The 18,632-nt window shown below is 30.6% G+C and overlaps 1 protein-coding gene across 2 annotated transcripts in view; it reads right to left on the bottom strand.

Moving 5' to 3' along the window:
* Positions 1-18,632, bottom strand: part of LOC126738132 (calcium/calmodulin-dependent protein kinase kinase 1) — an 88,956-nt gene that overhangs the window by 27,214 nt on the left and 43,110 nt on the right. For both annotated transcript variants that reach the window (XM_050443302.1, XM_050443301.1), the window contains 2 exons: positions 17,525-17,591; positions 558-1,018 (listed from right to left, as the gene is read on the bottom strand). In XM_050443302.1, coding sequence (XP_050299259.1) covers positions 558-1,018; positions 17,525-17,591 — 528 coding nt within the window. The remainder of the gene's footprint in view (positions 1-557; positions 1,019-17,524; positions 17,592-18,632) is intronic.

Genomic DNA, 18,632 nt, shown 5'->3' with positions numbered 1-18,632 from the left:
AATAACCACTTAGTTAGTCATAAGATCTAGATCTCTCAATGTTAAAACAATTTTCTCCATTTTACTCTGATTTAAAACTATATTATTAGAATTAATTAACCGCGAAATTAGCAATTCTCAAAAAAAAATCGTCATAGGGAAAAGTGTTGATTTATTGCATCTGAATAAATTATTTATATTCAATAAATTATTCTTTCAAATTAGTAACTACCATTGTAAACCATAAGTGATGTTTTATTTGTTTTTTGCCATCTTGATTTTATTTTTTTTAGGCATGCTTGATTTTAAAACGATAAAAATATGGTAAATTTTATTTTTTAATCAAGTTTCAACTACAACATTTTTTGTCATTTTTACGTATAAATTCGCTCATTCTGGGACACACTGTATAGAAAGAAAGAATGCTGTAAGTCTTTTTGTAAAAGTCGTAATGTTTTCGTATTAAAATTAGAACAATACATGCCGGAGGATTATATCTATATCTCAGTCAAAAACATTTTCCTCCCTATAAAACCATAAACCAAGACAAATTGTTCAAAGTTTAAAATAACACTTACCCAATGATTTTGATTGAAAAAACAGCTTGCCGCCTTGTAAATTTGAGCTATCATGAGATAAGCAGTTTGGGGAAGGCACGGGATTCTCTATCACAGAACTGGATTTATTCACAATGGGACGAAAAGATTTAATACTGCTACTGCTACTACTACTACTAATGCCGGATATTGACGGTACACTCTCGTTTAACTTAAGACTGAGAGAGTCAACTTTGGATAGCACCAGCTGCGTATCATTCTGAGCTGGACGCTCTGATGTCTGGACAGTCTCGTTGATAACGCGACTAACGTCCGGTTGAACGAGGGGATGTGGATGGTTTGATTTTGGTTGTTGAACCGGATTTTGTGCTGACGACGGTCTTGGGCGGTCTGTGCGGTTGTTTGTGGAAGCATGTTGCAACGAGTGAACGACTGGCTTGTCACTTTCTTTTGGTTTTGAATCTACATCAAGAGCAGTATGCCTGGAAAAAAATATTAAACGAATACAGTATTTATCTCGACTAAAAATGACGTTAAATTAAAAATAATACCGGGTGTCCATTTATAAACTGACACATTTTAACTGTTTTTAAGTCGAGAACGAAAAATGACAACAATGTGCGGTTTTCGCAGAACTTCAACAATATTTTTGAAGTTTTCTTTGACAGTGTTGCCAAGTTTCAAAATTTACCTGAAATAAAATAAAAAAATTGATGGTTTTCAAAGGTCGATTTCTCAAAAATTTTAAATGTAACACCCTATACTTTTTAATTTCACATGAAAGCCTGTTAAATCCCCTTTCCGAAAATGTATAAATTGTCTTAGATTCATTATTTTTTTTACAGAGCCAATTTTAGTAAATGACACCTTTTTGAAAATTTTCCTAGAATACATATTCGGTGATTGATGAACATTTTCTGGTAATTGCCTATGAATCGCTTTAGCATGATCATAATTAAATAATTTGCGCTATTACCATGTCTATAAAAAGCGTTTATTCAATGTATTAAATTACAACTATTTACAACAATTTTAACAACAAACATTTGAAGAAATTAATTTTAATTTATAACTAATAAATTAGCTGCTGAATATGACCCCCATTTTGCTCGAAACACAAATGTAGACGGAGAAATAAGTTGCCGAAGGCGTTTTGTAGCATTCGCGGTGTAATTTGGTTGAAAACGTTTACTATGTTGTTGCGCAGTTCATCCAAATTTCTTGGGGTTGGATTGTAGCAACGGTCTTTTACATATCCCCATATACAAAAATCTGGAATGGTTAGATCGGGAGAATAAGGTGGCCACTCGATTGGACCTGCTTGCCCTATCCATCTGTTTCCAAAAGTAATATCTAAGGAATCTCTTGCGACCATGGAGAAATGTGGTGGTGTACCATCTTGCTGGAAGTAGACCCTGTCTAAAATTCCATCCTGCTGAAGTTGAGGATAAAAAAATGTTTCCAACATATCGCTGTAATTGTTTCCATTCACTGTTGCTTCTTGAAAAAAAAATGACCCATAAATTTTAGATTTCGATACTGTACACCAAACGTTCAGCTTAGGAGAACCTCTTTCAAATTCGTTATACATTCGAGGATTTTCATCTCCCCAAATTCGGCAGTTATGCTTATTTACTCGACCACTGATGTGAAATGTTGCCTCATCATAGATTATTAAATTGGTAACCGGCTCATTTCTAAAAAGATCTAGTAGTGTTTCATATCTTTTTTCAAGGGCGCGATTTTCTATTTTTTGGAAAGTTTCAATTTTGTAGGGTTTAAACTTAAATAAAAAACTAAACACCTAGTTGCCTACTAATATGCCCTTATTTATGTTTATACTTGGGTTGCCGAACAGATTGAGTGGTCTCGTGATCGTTCTGCGCCGGAGGTGTGGCCTAGAGCCTCGATAGGGTTCATGACTTGGGGTTTTATTTAATTTTATTAGTCGAGCGGCTTTACATCGTTTTGGTTGAATTTTCTGCTACTCGAATATTTGAATCTTCGCAATATTGAAAAGTTAAGATTGTGTTTATTTTTTTGATAATTTGTTAATTAGTTTGTTAACAAATAATGGCTGACGCACCACGTACGCCCCCATTGTCACACCCCAAGAAAAGAGTACGAAAACATGTGACCATTGCTGAAAAGGAAGTGATTATGAACATATATAACATATGTGATAACGAGCATCCAGCATACAAAAAAGTCACAGATTTACAGAATAGCAGATGCGAAAGATCGCGGATATAAGCTCCCGATATTCGATGCCCTTGAAAAGGATGGTTTGGACTGGCCCGCACCAATGCATTTTTAAGTTTTTTTTTTGTAGGGATAGATGTTCTGGACTATAATTTCGCTGGGATATTATAATGCATTTATAATGTCAAAATAGAAATAGGCTTAAATAAAACAGAATGTAAGGGTTCTTGAGTACATTTTTATTTCATTTAACAGATTTAAGGATCTTATTTAACAAAACATTAAATATAAAACAAAATTTTTAATTTTCTTTTAGTTTTATCTGATTTTTTGGCAGATGATAAATCTCTGTTGGCAAATTTTAAAGTATAAAATATTTTAAGTCGTATAAATAATTTTATTAAATACTGGAAAGGAAAGTTATCACATGGGTGAGTAAAATTAATGCTTTTCATTATCTCGAAATATTTTTGTGAAATTCCTTCTTTACTGCAATTTGTTTCAAATAATTTAACAAAAACATTTTCCAATTTATATATTAGGCATACAAATTGTTCATTTGGCGACTTCAGACTCCTTTCAATGTTTTCGATAACACTGTCACTGTCATTATGGTACTGTTTAAGTCTAGTAAATAAGTTGTTGTCTAAAACATTAGCATCACTGGCAAATTTTAAACAAATATCACATTTATGAATTTTTAGAGTTTTATTAATTAAGTACACACAGACGTAAATAAATGCATTTTGCGTTGGCAAGTTTTTCTTTTTGTAATCATAATCTTGCAGGGTAATTGCTTTAATTTTTTGCAAAGTCGCACGTTTAGTATTATTCAAATGCTCTAAGAGAATTCCTAAGTCGTCAGCACAATTCATGTGATTTGAATGCAAAAAAGTTTGACAAAAAGTTTTCTGAAAGCCCTTTCAAATTCTATTGGAGTTGGATTTATGGAATTGCCTTATTGTAGTCTAGTACTGCCAAAAAAATTTTCTAAACAATCCTGGTTGATTCTTCTCAATTTAATATAGCTAAAGCCCAAACTAGAAAGTTGCTGCCAAAGTGCTAGTACAGCCTTTAATTTATATTTTAATTATTAATCATAAACACGCGTACTACGCAAAGAAAATTAGAAGCACGCGGCGCAGAGGCTTGCAGCAAATTAAACCCCTTGCCACCGTACTAGGCGGGTGATGGAAATCCATCACCCAGGAGGCGTATCTGAAGTCTGGCGCTCCCACGTGTATTTTCGATCAGTTTTGCATCTGTATTCTGTAAATCTGTGAAAAAGTGCAAAAAGTCCAGTTTACAGCAGAAGCAGCAGGTAATAAATATTTTTAATATACAGTGTGTCCCAGGATGAGCGAATTTATACGTGAAAATGACAAAAAATGTTGTGGTTAAAATTTGACCATTTGGCATCCAGCCCTGCTTGATTAAAAAATAAAATTTAGCATATTATTATTTTTTTTTAATCAGGCTTGCCTTAATACGAACATTTTTTAACTTTTATAAGTAGGTAAAGTGGAGGGTAAAGTAGTAATTCTAGGCAAGATATAAAAAAAGTTTATAAGAAAAGGTTGTTTAGAATGCAAAATTATGCCCGAATACCGCATTTCATAACCATAGACCTACTTTGATTTTTACGTTTTGTGTACCGATGAATTTTTTTATTCATATTTAATTATTAGAGATTGAAATTTGTAAAAATCAAAGTAGGCCTATGGTTATGAAATTCGGTATTCGGGCATAATTTTGCATTCTAAACAATTTTTTCTTATAAACTTTTCGTACCTAGAAATACCACTTTGCCTACTCATAAAATTTTAAAAATGCTCGTATCAAGGCTTGATTTTTAAAAAATAAAAATATGCTAAATTTCATTTTTTAATCAAGCAGGGCTGGATGTCAAACGGTCAAATTTCAACTACAAATTTTTTCGTCATTTTTACGTATAAATTCGCTCATCTTGGGACACACTGTACAGCGTCTGTCCAATTAATTTATTATAATTTTTAAAGAAAGCTAATTTTCATTAAAAATTATGTTTTTTCAGAATATACGTTTTACACAAGTTTTTTTTTAGGAGTTGGTCATAGTAGTGTTTATAACATTCTTCGGGAACATGACGTTTCTCCTCAATTTCAAGCGCCAAAACAGTACAATAGACCCCGAGCCAGTTTGGATCTTGTAGATGATGACACAAAATGTGCGATCCGCAGGACAATCCATCAATTTTTTTTAGAAATGAACCGCCAACGATTTAAAAGATTTCAGCCGCAATTGAAAAAAAAAAGGCAAAACTTCCAGCGCTCAGGTAGCGCTCGGTTCTGATGAACCTAGCCAATTACACCCTAAATGTTTACTTAAAAGGGATTATTATATCATTACCTGGCACAACCTCAAAATCGGTTTGGACCCATTTTACAGGACCGTATTATATTTAAAAAAAAAAGCTGCTTACAAAGCAAAGCTGTACGGTAAAATAATTTAAAATAAGTAGGCATAATTCTCCTCATCTAAATCTGCCAAGGTTGCATCGATGGGCGGGACTATATTTCGCGCACATCATTTACTCCATCTGTACTATATATGAAGATTAGAATTATAAGACTTCTTGTAAAAAAAAAAAAAATTTTTGGAAATCATACCAATCAATCCTAATTTAATCTACTAAAATTAAAAAAATATTTCTGTCTATCATCAGGGTACCGATCTGTTTTAATTTTTTTTTTCGGATTCCATATAAAAATGCAGTTAATTAGGGCAATGGTAATTTTGGAAAAACTATATAAGATGTAATTTTTAAAATTTATAAAAAAGGAAGATTATCGTTAAGAGCATTCGCAAATGAGTAAAAAATGTGAACTCATATCACAAAAAGATCAATAAATAATTTATTCGAATTTTCAGGCAGCACTAATTTATTTAAGTATGATGTAATTTTTTTTGTGTCAACATACTCTTGCTAGTAACTTTCGGTATGTCAAAAAATTCTCAATTTTCTTGCTTTTAATGCAATATATATTAATTTTAAAATAATAATTAACGAAAATAACCAAAAAAGATTGTTAGGAAACCTCTATATGACCCTTTTTTCATTATCTTAAATTTTTAACTTTACCTACATTTTCAATTAAGCTTTTTGTGGTAAAACCTCAATGAAAGAGTTAATTAAAGCTCTAGTTTATAAACAAAGATCCTGGAAACGAGCAGATATGAAAGGTCAAAAATAAAAGTTCTCTAAAAAAAAAACAGAGAGGAGCTGATGCGAGTTAAACCAATCAATAATCAGTCAAACTGGCGAGATTAAAGTTAATCAACTAGAATTTCTATTAGTGCGAACACTCGACATAGTTTTATATATATATGTTGGTGTTAATTCTAGCACAACGAGTTTTGTTTTTTAATCTCGTTCTTCGTCTATATATTCGCCTTTAAAAAACCTAATTCATAAATATTATATATATGTAATTAAAGCTCTCAATCTAAGTTAATGGCATCCTTCTGTTGACATGCATAACTATATAATTTTATAAATTATACGAGATATTTGAGAATATTGCAATTTTCGTACCTTTCCTGCATATAATCAAAAAATTTAATTTAACCTAGTACTTTTAGCTTACTCTGCAATTGATCTCGTTTTTTTTTTGTTTTAATAAATCCTTCATTCTTTTGTCCTATTTTTATTCCTATCAACAATTTTTCAATTATCGGTTTCAATTTACCACCTATTAGACAGGTTTACTATATTAACGCTGTCAAATAATTAATATAAATTTTTAATAATTAATAATCAATATAACGCTGTCAAACAATGGCATATTATACTGTGTCTCAGAAGTTATAATTTCGTCGAGTTAAATTATTACAAATATAAAAGGTGTCATAATTAATAAGTAAATTAACCTAACAAAAAAATTGCAAATCTTTTAATAATAAATAAATTAAATGCGTCATATTTATATTACGCATTTAGAAACCCAGGCCTCATATTCTGTTTTTCATACTTTTTGAACTAAAATTGAATATTAACGCGATAACAAAGATTAGAAAAAGTACCAAAGATATTAATAAATATTTTCTATATATTATATTATATAAACCCACCCCAACTCATATGTATAAATTGTATTATATCCGAAAAGGGACTTTAAAAGGAAGTTACATAGTAGAGAAGTAATGCAGAACAGCATATTTATAAATATATAAGGCACAATATGTCCGTCACATTTTACTGTTAGAACGGACTACTTTTTTAAAATTATACATTTAATAAAGTACCGTAGAATAACTCTTACTCGACCTTTATTGGATTGAACATTATGAGAATTTATTTAATCTCTAACGCCTTACATAACATTGATTTTACTGCATTGGTTATATTTTTAAAGCCCGATTTACATGATCCATCCAACCTGAACTGCGGTGCGGTCCAGTTTATCTGAAATTGCCGCCGTAACTACATCATCTACGGCATAACGGGTGCATTCAATTTTATTTGCACGAAATTCGTTGTCGTGTTTACTCGACCGTTAATCACTGAAAATCAATTCTATACGGGGAAAATTAGTTTTCAAGTCGATAGTAACCGGAACAGGCCAGAGTCTGTTGAGTCCCGGGTCCTATACATATATTTATCTTTTTTTTGCAATGTTTTATCCTAAATAATTAATGTTAATAAAAATATTTATTAGCTGAAGTTACTAGTTTTAACATTAAGTTGTATAGGTGGCCCACTTTGCGTAAGAGAGAAGATTTTGTTACACTAGTTCTAGCTATTGCTGAATAAAACAATCTTTGGTTTTTTGTTGAAACTTTTGGAAGGCAAACGCTCCAATATGTCTATCAATAAGATTATTAATTAATTTATATAGCAACTGATTTACGTCTTTCTCCAAGAATTGTTAGTGCAAAACTCCCAAATTATTGCTGTGGAACGCCTATTTCAGGATACTCTTATGTTTCACTGTTTTAAATTTTCGATATCTTGCATATGACACTGATAAATAAAAGAGACCAAACTTTGAAAACATATCCTAGTAATGATCGATCTATTAAGTAAGACATACAATATGTTTGATGTATATCATCAAAATCCAGCATTCTAGAGCTGCGGTTCATTATACCTGTAATGTGTGAAATAAAGGGGACACTAGTGTTGAATATGGTCAGTAAATTAACAATTGTTGACCTAAAAAATATGCATATTGTGAATTGAATATTCATATTCTTGACATTACTCTTCAGACTATAGGATACCAGTGTGGTGTGCACTTGACGAAGTAGATTATTATTTTTACAGCAGGTTTTCATTTTAGACTTTAGAAAGTAATTTTTAAAAGAACCCAATCAATAAGCTACTAATTTCAAAGTCTTTTTCTTTTTTCTTTTCATCTTAAAATATTCAAGAAGCATATTTATTTATTAATTAATTAACAAAGAAAGTATATTTTATACTAGTTTTCAGATGCACTTTAAAGAATGAATAAAGCGATCTCTGATATATAAGAATAATTTTATTGACGTTGTGGATATTTAACTCGGCATTTTAGTAGCAATTTGTTTTTTTTTTCGGTGTTATTTTTGGAACTTTTATTTGTGTTTGCGGCATATACTCGTATTGTTAGCCTGGATCAGGTCTTTCCAAGCAAATCAAAACCGCTTCAGCATTCTGGAATAAATATCATTAATAGTTCTTTCCAGGCAATTGGACATATTTTCCCATCCATACATCGACTGCTGTTGTTTTTTTTTAAAAGTCTTTTGCTTTAATTCTTATTAATTTTTTTTTTAGAGGAAATGTTTCCATATTGTTGGGCGCCAAAATGTTGATGTTTACGTTTCTTCCAAAGCTAAAATTAAAGCGTTGTAAAAGTGTGCAAAATGACCTCAACTGCCTAGAAGAAATTGTAAAATAGCCTGAAAATTTTTATTACATCTCCTTCTATCCATTACGTATTTATTTTCCAAGCAGTTACTGTAAAAAATCCACATTTTCCAGACAATCTTAAGTTATTTTTCCAGACAGTTGAAATCAATCTACTAAAAATTGACATTTATTCCTCAAATTTTCAGAAAATTTGAGGAAGCTAGTATCGTGCCTGGAATATTTCCAAAAAAATGTAAAGATTTTAAAAAAGACTAGAATTTTTGTCGTTGGGTGTAAATTAAAATAAATGAAAATAATCAACTAATGCACTTCCACACTTATACTATGAAAACACTAGCGTTTTACTGTATTTTTTCACAACTATTTAATTACTATTTTGTTTCTGATTTAAATCTCGCGCCGAACTTTACTTCACTGCATTCTAATGGAATTATTCTTTGAAATTTGAATTCTATTATTATGAAAAATTCTAATGGAGTGGCGTCTACGCCACTAACAAGCACTCAATTCCGTTCATTTGACGTCATTGACGTAAATGACAAAAATAACGACACGAATTTTCCCGCTTTTTTTGCGTTTGTTGGCTGGTTGTTTACTTTCGTAAGAGAGCTCTAGCTAATTTGATCGATTATTGCGATTATCGTGATTATACTGAACTTTCCTTTGTTTCTTTGTGAAATATTGACCATATTATTATTTATTGTATTTTAAAATAATACCTGAAAAGTGTATTTTTAAACACTATATTACAATAGACAAGTACTATGTCACAGTGAGAGTTGGGAATTAGTGAATGCTAATAATAAGTAACGTACTGTAGTTGGGTCGGGTTGAGCCTAGGATTTGTATATATGTATTTTATAAATTACAAATTCTTACATATTTTATTTGTCATTGAATAATTTTCAGCTTTCACGCTGAAACGTTATAAATTCTCTGTTTGATCTGTTTCCTAAATTTGCATCGAAATTTGATTATCCACGAATCTAAGGGCTTTAAAGTTGATATTAATATAAATTATAGGTTGATGGATGTAATTGAAGATTTGGTGGACGCAAAGATGTGGCAGAGAGTTTTGAAGTTCAAACGACCAGATAACTATTAAGATGAAGTGATAGTAAAAGCTCATAAAATGGCCGAAAAAATGCTTATGGCAAATATGGTAACTGAAACTGGATTTGGACTGTTTCAGGTGAAAAATGCAAAAGAAGAATTTTATAATGTTTCCCTAAATGAAGTCTGTGAGGTTGGTTGCAAAACATTGTATTGCAAATTATGTAAGATCTGTTTTCATTGCTACACATGTGAGTATCCACAATATTGCATTAAAACAACAATATGCAAACACATACATTTAATATGTTTATACGAGCAAAGGAAGGGAAGTGATTCTCTTTTAGGTGATGTCGCTGAACTCCTTGGGGAATGTTCTTCCAATAATATTGAAGCTAGCCATAGTGTAGAAATTGAAACGTTTGTTAATCAGGACACGACTGAAAATCAACGAGTAGCAGTACAATCATTGAACAAGCAATCAACAAGATAAATTGAAATTGAGAGCATATTAAACTTTTTAAGATCTTTAAATGATGAAACCTATGATAAGTAAGTTATCTTTTTATAAAATTATATAAGATTAACATGTACCTGTAAATGTCTAGGTGCATGAGACAACTGACATCAAATGATGGAACAGGTAAATAAGATAAATTAATTCATTTGAATAAACGAAAAATGGACAAATATGTTTATTTTCCATCAAAGAAGAAGAAAATAATAAATTGTATATTTCTTTCTAGTTATCAGTATTTTTTTTATATAATAGTAGGTATATTTTTATAGGTTTAAGTATATATGTAAGTATATGTGTATTATAATTTTTTATGTAAGTTTTAGGCAAATATTTGAAAAAACATTACCTATCTCAAAAGTTTTTTGCTGTTTCTTCTTATGAGTATTAATCGAAACTGCGGATTGTAAATTAATATTTTAGCATAAAATAATTAAGTTTTTTTTTCAAATCAGTCATATACATGTCTTTGCAGCATTTATAAAATAAAACTTTTAATATATGGTACGTTTATATAACTAATTAAATCCATTATATTTCACTTCCCAAAATTACCTCTCTACCTAGGTATAAAAGTTATTAAAAAAATACTTATAGGTACTTAGTTCAAAAAGATTAATAACATTTATATATTTAAGATTAAAATTAAAGTACAATACTACAATATTTTATAAATTTTGTTTTTGATTTATGTATTTTTTCTAAATATACAATATTCTATTGTTTAAGTTATGCTTTTCCTTTTAATATATCCACATATATGTAGAGAATTTTTTTAAATAATAGTTATTTGTATAACAAAAGGGAGCAAAGTGCATAATTTCCTTACGTGGATGAAGTTTGATCCAGCAAAAGCATCAACAGTAAGTAAATGACACTGCTCCTACAGTATTCATAAAATTTTTTCTACTTCCATTCTTATTAATTAGCACAATTTGATGTAAAAAATTAATTTTATAAAAAATAATAAGCAAGATATAGTCAAATAAAAAATTCAATTAGACAGGGAAATAAAATTAAAAATTTTCTTATAAGGTAGTAGAAAAATAAAATTTTCAAACTATTTATTCAAAAAAAAAGAATTCAATTTCCATTACATTGGATCGTTCAACCAAACTGCATTTTTTTGATACTTACATTAGGGTATTATGTATAAAATTAATAATTCAATTTTCTTCTTTGCATCCTTTATTTATATTTAATTTATTTAAAGAATCATTAATTATTATTATTCCAGAAACGCTATTTTTTATTTCAATTAAATTATTATTCTATTAATTCTTATTGCCAGAAACCGCTGCTTCTAGCAACAAACATTGCTGTTTTAGTGGTTGCCCGCCAGTCCCGTCATTCACATAATATTTAAATGTCCGATTGGGACAGTCGGAGATAGCCGAATGGTGATGGGAATCGGGTGCTTTTTAGTGGCGTCTATTGATAATTGACTCACAGTAGCAACGCGGCTCCTTGTATACTCGGCTGATCTTTCCGGAATATTTGTTGATATTCGAGACGTCGTGCGATGTGTCATTTGTGTCATGGTAAATAGAAATATTTTTGTTTGCTTAGATTCCTTCCTAGGCAGTTTCAATTAGACAAGAAACAGGAATTTCATGACAAAGGAATCGAAAATTAAAAAATAGTAAAATACAATTTTTTTATGGTTATATAGTATTTATTTTTAAAATTTTTGTTTTATGGTTTGATTGTGTTTTATAATTATTATAAGGGATTAAGAGTGAAAAAGTCAAGTGAGATAGAGTATGAAAGATTTATCCTTTTAGAAACGATATACTTTAAACTGAAATACTATGATCTAAATTATTCTAAATGCTCTCATATAACGAATACTTAAAGGTGTATTACGAATACTATAATGAGATGTTGAAAATATATTAATAGGGCTGTAGATCATTAGAGTAGTGAGTTTAACCTTATATCAAACCAGCAGAGGAAGAGTAGCGGCTGGATTAAAGTTTCAAGTAATTTTTTTGAATTGTACAGCCCCTTTTATTATAGTTATTAAATATTTATTAGCACCTGCAAAATTTTAGTTAAATATTAAATATTTTATACATTTTGATACTTTGCTGCGGATAGTTCGAGAAGTTAAACGAGTTCCAAAAATGTTGGCTTAAAAGAGATTGTAGCATCTGAATTAAAAGACTTAAAATGAATTATAACGCTAACTTGGGATGAATGATGTTTCTTACGAGTTTCAATAATTTAATCGGGCAATGTAGAATTACGGGGTAATAACTACCCCGTAATGTAAATATATAAAATTCTATCGTAAAAATTATTAGGCTTCTCAATATTTAACTGTTCCATGAAAACCAAATCTCTATTTAAACAAACTTCATCTCTTTGGTTTAAAAAATTACGCCCTATAGGGTGTCTTTTAACTCTTCCCATGTGCTAACATTTTGAATATTAGCCAAAAGTTTTGCTTGTCCAGTTAACTTGCTAATAAGAGTATGTAAAATAAAAATATTTTGAAAATTATTAGCATTATTTCTATCCCTAAAAGCATCAATTACTAATTGACAAGTAACTAAACAACGATTAAGGTCATTTGGATTACCATCAAAAACAGGAACGCAATTTAAGAATTCCGGTTTAAATTGAACCATTAAATGAATTAAATTACTACAATCTAAATTATTACGATTAAATGTTTCCAAAGGTGGGAAAACAGAGTCAGCTGAGGGTTCAGTTGTAATATTTAAATTCAATGTATCCTTTTTTTATATCTTCAAAATCTGACATCAAATAATATATTCAATCAATGATAAAAACTATCAATAGCACTTACATTACTAGAAGTTAAGCACTTACATACAATCTTGGTCATGTGGATATATAAGGGTGAGGTTCTGGTTGAGCAATGTAGTCCCTTCCAAAATCCAAATCCTTGCGAAGAAAGACAATTTTGGTTCTATCCCCCGATGTTAAGCCACACAGATATATTTTACAGTTCTTTGATAGATTGGAAACTATCGATTTTCAGAAAAAATCCACTCTGTATAACAAGCCTGCTCACGTCACAACAAAAATGTCCTTTCTAGTAAATTCGGTAAAACGAAAAAATCGATAGTCGATTCGAATCGATTTCTGGAAATCCGACTCGTCTGCGCCAATTAACCAACTCGACATGATTTTCCTTTTTGAAAAACTTTATGTCTTAAGAACTAAGAATACAATGGTTATTTATAGGTATAATGCCTAGAGCTGACTGAGGCTAAAAATGCTATAAGGTATATTTATAACAATGAACATAATATGCTTCGTAAGGGCTTTTTAGTGATATAACTTATGTATTTCTCGCTAAATATGAAGAGTTTCGTCATTTAACTGATTTACTTATCTCGTCCGATGCAACTCTACCGCTCATTTTTTTCAAATCATCAGTATCCAGTATAACACGTTATAAAACGTCTGCTAGTATGTCTAAATACAATTATGTCCTGCCTGATTTATTTGTTTAGAGCATTTATTCTGGTCAATTTCTGGGTCTAGGAATCGTTGAGCTTCTTTTTTAAATCTATTTCGGAATTTGATGTTGTTCTTCAGATCTCTAGGGAAAGCAAAAGGGTGGGTGGTTTTTATTAAGATATTGAATGAGGAGCTTTCTTCCTTGGAGGATTTCAGACGTGGGAGTGTGGATGTTACTTTCTGTTTCGGTAGGAGTTTTTGGGGAAGTGAGGACCTATGTTTGCTAGAGGAGATCGTTAAACTTCTTCCAATTTGTACTTATTATGGGTTTATAGTACAGTTCTGGTATGTCCATAATGATCGGGGTCTGAAGAAGCGAGGTTTTCATCTTTGGCTATAGTTAGGATAAAAGGAAAGTTCTTGGTATTGCGATATCCAACATATCTGATGTTTTGAAGTTGAAATAGGTCGAATCTTGTGGGGCATGTATCTTCAGAACATTTTCTGTTAGGTATGTTTGTATTTTACAACCTGCATGATTACTTTTTTCACAGTCCACAATTTTTATGTTTGCTAGTTAGATCTCCAGAAACTATATTTGTTTGGTTCGATCTAAAAAGTTCATCTAGCACGTTCAGAGTTATTGTCGATAGTTTATAAGCAGAGATAAGGATTATTTCAGTGTTTTCGAAGTAAATTTGAGTTCCACCTTATGATTTTAAGGTATGCTCTGTAGTTATTAAAAATGAAAATCATAGTTTAAAATTTAGCCTATTAAAGAGGGGAGTTCCACATGGGTCAATATTGTCACCGCTACTTTTTCAGTATATGTTGCAGATATGATCACCATCAAAATTTCTCTTCGTTTCATTCGGACTGTATTTTTCACTCCTACATTGAAGCTATTTGCACTAAGCTAAGTTCATACTTAAGACATAGTAGACATTTTTATGAATTGTCCTTTTATTACCCCGCTATTCTAATACGTTACCCTAATACGAAGTTATAGTAGTGAATCTCAGCATGTGACAATTGACCCCCAAATTTCAAAGTTCCACCTTGTCCAAGAATGGATTTAAATTTCTAATTCTTTACCCTAAATATGTATCTTATATCTTTAGCAGAAGAAATTGATTGAATAGATTTTACTAAAAGGTAAATTGGTTATTGAGGTTCCACCCTAGTAAATACCAAACTGTTATTTTTTTTTGTATTACTTATAAAACATCTTAAATAAGCAACCATATGAATTTCAGAAAACGATTTTCTTTAACCCATCCATCAGCTTCTGCAGTAGATTAATTCCAAGGGCAGCGTCTTCGACTGTATTAGGAGAGTTATCAAAAGAACCAATAAGAGAGAGAAAACATGGGATGACATGGATGAATAATGGACACATGATTACCAACAAAAATTGCAAAGATTATAGAGTCAGTCCTAGCAAATATACTTTTAGAATAAACGGTGGAAATACTTCCTCATTCCGCAGTGACGCAAGTGGGCACGCGTAGAAAGTTCGCGAACTTTCCAAAATCATGGTCAGCCGAGTATATAAGGAGCCGCGTTACCGCCAAAAGGCCTAGTTGACAGTTCAGTTAGGAATATTGGCGCGATATTTAAATCGGACATAAATAGTAGTTAGCGTATTTAAATAATTCAGACTATTTTTGTGCATCGAGTGTTTTCATTCACATCTAAGAAATAGGCTATAAAGAGAATGATTCATGTGACCAGGCTTAGATTTGACCTCGTGTAAATTCATATTACACTTTTAAACATTGAATTCTAATTCTTGATTGTATCTTTTTAAAATATCAATAAAAAAAGCACCAATAATTGAGTATTCTTAAAATGCCGACCCATTTTAATTGTAGTTTTTAAATATTTATTTCCTTTTGACCCTAACACAACCATATGGCCACGTGTACTAATAAAAAGGGTTTTTCATTTTAAAAATTTTATAGTATAAGTCTTCCTAAGATCGTTATTTTAAATCTCAAATATAATAAGATAATAAAAATGGAAGGTTTTCGTTTCGGTCTGTCAAACATTTCATTTAGAACTGTCAATAACGCATTATTGAAAATATCATAAAAACATAGACTTTTACCATAAATCACCTCTTTCCAAATCACTACTTTTACTTTACTAACACATTAAGCAAAACTTAATATAACTTCAAATTCACCATAGTAATAGGATATTTTCTTTAATAAAATCTCCGACTATACACGAGTAGGGCGTAAATGTATACGTGACTCTTCCGGCATATTAACGTCTGTAAACAAAGGTTCATCTCACTTTGATCTTTCTAAAGTTTATACTTTAGAGCGCTTATGTTCGTTTTTAAGGAGGTCACAAATATTACAGACAATGGAAGTTCTCGAGAGCCTTTGACAAAGGGAGTATAGCGCGGCTTTGTTCGGGATTATCATGATTTATTCAAGAGTTTACTACTATTGTTTAAATTTTAAATTATTATCTTATTTATATAGAAAGAGTTTTTACGCCAATTGCACACATTAAGATATTTTATTTTAAAATTATTTATGATTTACTTCTGTTTTATTAAAAAAAATAAAGTATTCATAATTTAATTTGAGTATCTTTACTGACATACTATACACTCTATATACACCATTCAAGAATTTTTTACCATTTTAGGACCATTATTAGTAGTTGAAAAACCTGAAGTGTACTTACTAGTAGTAATATGAAACATACATTCTTTGTTCACCGTCATTAATTTGAAGCCACTTAAAATAGTGCAATTTTTCACATGTACAACACATAAAATTTATTTAAAACAAACTGAAAAAAGTACTTTCTAATGAAGCGACTTTTTGATTATCGTCTGAACAGACAAAATTGTCAATGTCAGGCAACCTAAAATCGGAATTAAATGCTGGAGGTGAACACCCAGTACCGAAGAATAGTGTGTGTCTATTAAATTTAAACAAACTTTAACGGAACAAGTGTATCTCGATTTTCTCCAATTTAAATTAGTTCCAGCATTACTAGCTTTAATTTCAAAGTCGTTGGACCTAGACTATCCTGCCAAAGAACTAATTATCTAGCAAGATGGCGTTTCTTCGCACTGTCACTGTGCGTACATTTTTGTATAAAACCTTTCCCAATCAGTGGATAGGAAGGAGAGGACCCATCGAATGGCCGGCTAGGTCGCCTGACCTAAAACCAATTGACTTTTTTTTTCATGGGGATACCTCAAGTCGAATGGTAATTCTGGAAATGATTGAAAATGTGCAACGAGAGTTTATTGATCGCCTTGGATGTTGTCAAGCCGTGAATGGCAACCATTTTGAACATTTAATTTAATTTTAGTTCTTTTTTTAATTGCATGCAAATTTTAAAAATAAAATAAATATATGTGCTTTCTTTTAAAAAAATGAAGTTGATGGTCGATTTTTTTTATTTTTAAGCAACCCTGTATATACAAAGTTCACGTACAAAAAAGCGCAACTTGAAATAAAACTCGACGGATCCAAGCGTTTTTTACCTTTTGGGACGCACTGTATCCTAATAAAGTTAATATAGTTATTTTTCACTAAAAGTTACGTGCTCAATACATGCTTTTGTTCACCCTTAAATAAAATATAATGACGTAACATTATATACTATAAATTATTTCGCTTTAGCATAATATTGATTAAACTTCAGTGTAGGGACGTCAAAGGTCAACGCGCCCATTTGATAAAAAGTATACATGTTAAGTCGCAGACCTGAAATTCGGTTCAACAATGTACAAATGAAAAAATTATAAAATAGAATATATATATATATATTTGTAGTGCAATTATGCACAGACATTTAAATCTCACCTTAGTAGTGCATAAAAATTAAAAAAAAATGGAATGTAATTGTACTAACCTCGGTATATCTCCAATTTTTGGTGGTCGTGGTTTTCTGCAAGCACATCCATCTTGCCATAAATTTGCTGAAAAATAATATAGGCTATAAATAAACTTAAAATCCGAGAAATTAATATATTTCATTTAGATCACTCTTGCTTTATTTATTAGTTCTTAATTGACAAAATCTTGACATAAAAGAAAGAATCTTTAAAAAGTTGCTGCAAAAATCTAAATTGGCGATTTTTCTTATAATAAAAAAGACCTAATTCCAAATATTCCAGTAAAACAAAACTCAATATTACTAAAAATTATATTTTCTTTCAAAAGTTACTAGGAAAAAAATTATATAAAGCTAAAACTATTACGTCAATAAATTACACTAACGCATGACATCAAAGTTCATCAGTTTTACAAAAAAAAAGTCGTTTGTTTATTATCTTATTTACATGATCACCACCACGATGTATGTCATAAAAATTAAAGTGTGTGGTATATATTTCTCCAATAAATTTAGAACTGTTCAACTAATTGTTATTATATTAACAGCTGGAACGTAATTGACTCGTTCAATTACGAACAGAAGTAGAACTTATGGTTTTGACTTATTTATTATTTTGTATACATCAATATTGCTCAAAGAGATACAAGCTCCCTGAGGAAGGATTTCCGGACCCATCTTCATATGAACTTTTCTTTTTTTTAATGTTTTCTATCTACCCTAGAAGCTTGTAACATGATCAAAGGAACACCCTGTATATACCCGCTATTTGATTTTCTATCTTTTTTGTCTTCTGCCCAGTCAATGTCTGCATAGCCATATAATGTACTATCTATTCCTTGTTGTCCTAGAACAACCTTTTTATATTTACTTTTCTTTAAATATCTTAATATTTTTTTTGCTTCATTCCAGTCCACTTCTTTTGGATTTTTATTTTGTTGGCTTAATATGGTAACACTGGCCAATATATCCGGTCTTGTATTTACTGCAACATATAATAAACCACCAATTAGTTGTTAGTATATTTTACTGTTCTTCATAGGCTTTTCTCTGCTAAGCTTATAATATCCAACATCCAACGGTATATGAGATTCTTTGGCATCTTTCATCATAAACTTACCCAGCA

Source organism: Anthonomus grandis, chromosome 7, assembly GCF_022605725.1.
Source record: "Anthonomus grandis grandis chromosome 7, icAntGran1.3, whole genome shotgun sequence".
In the NCBI taxonomy this organism is placed as follows: Eukaryota; Metazoa; Arthropoda; class Insecta; order Coleoptera; family Curculionidae; genus Anthonomus; species Anthonomus grandis.
Note: the sequence above shows the minus strand (reverse complement) of the source record. Positions and strands in the feature narration are given on the sequence as shown.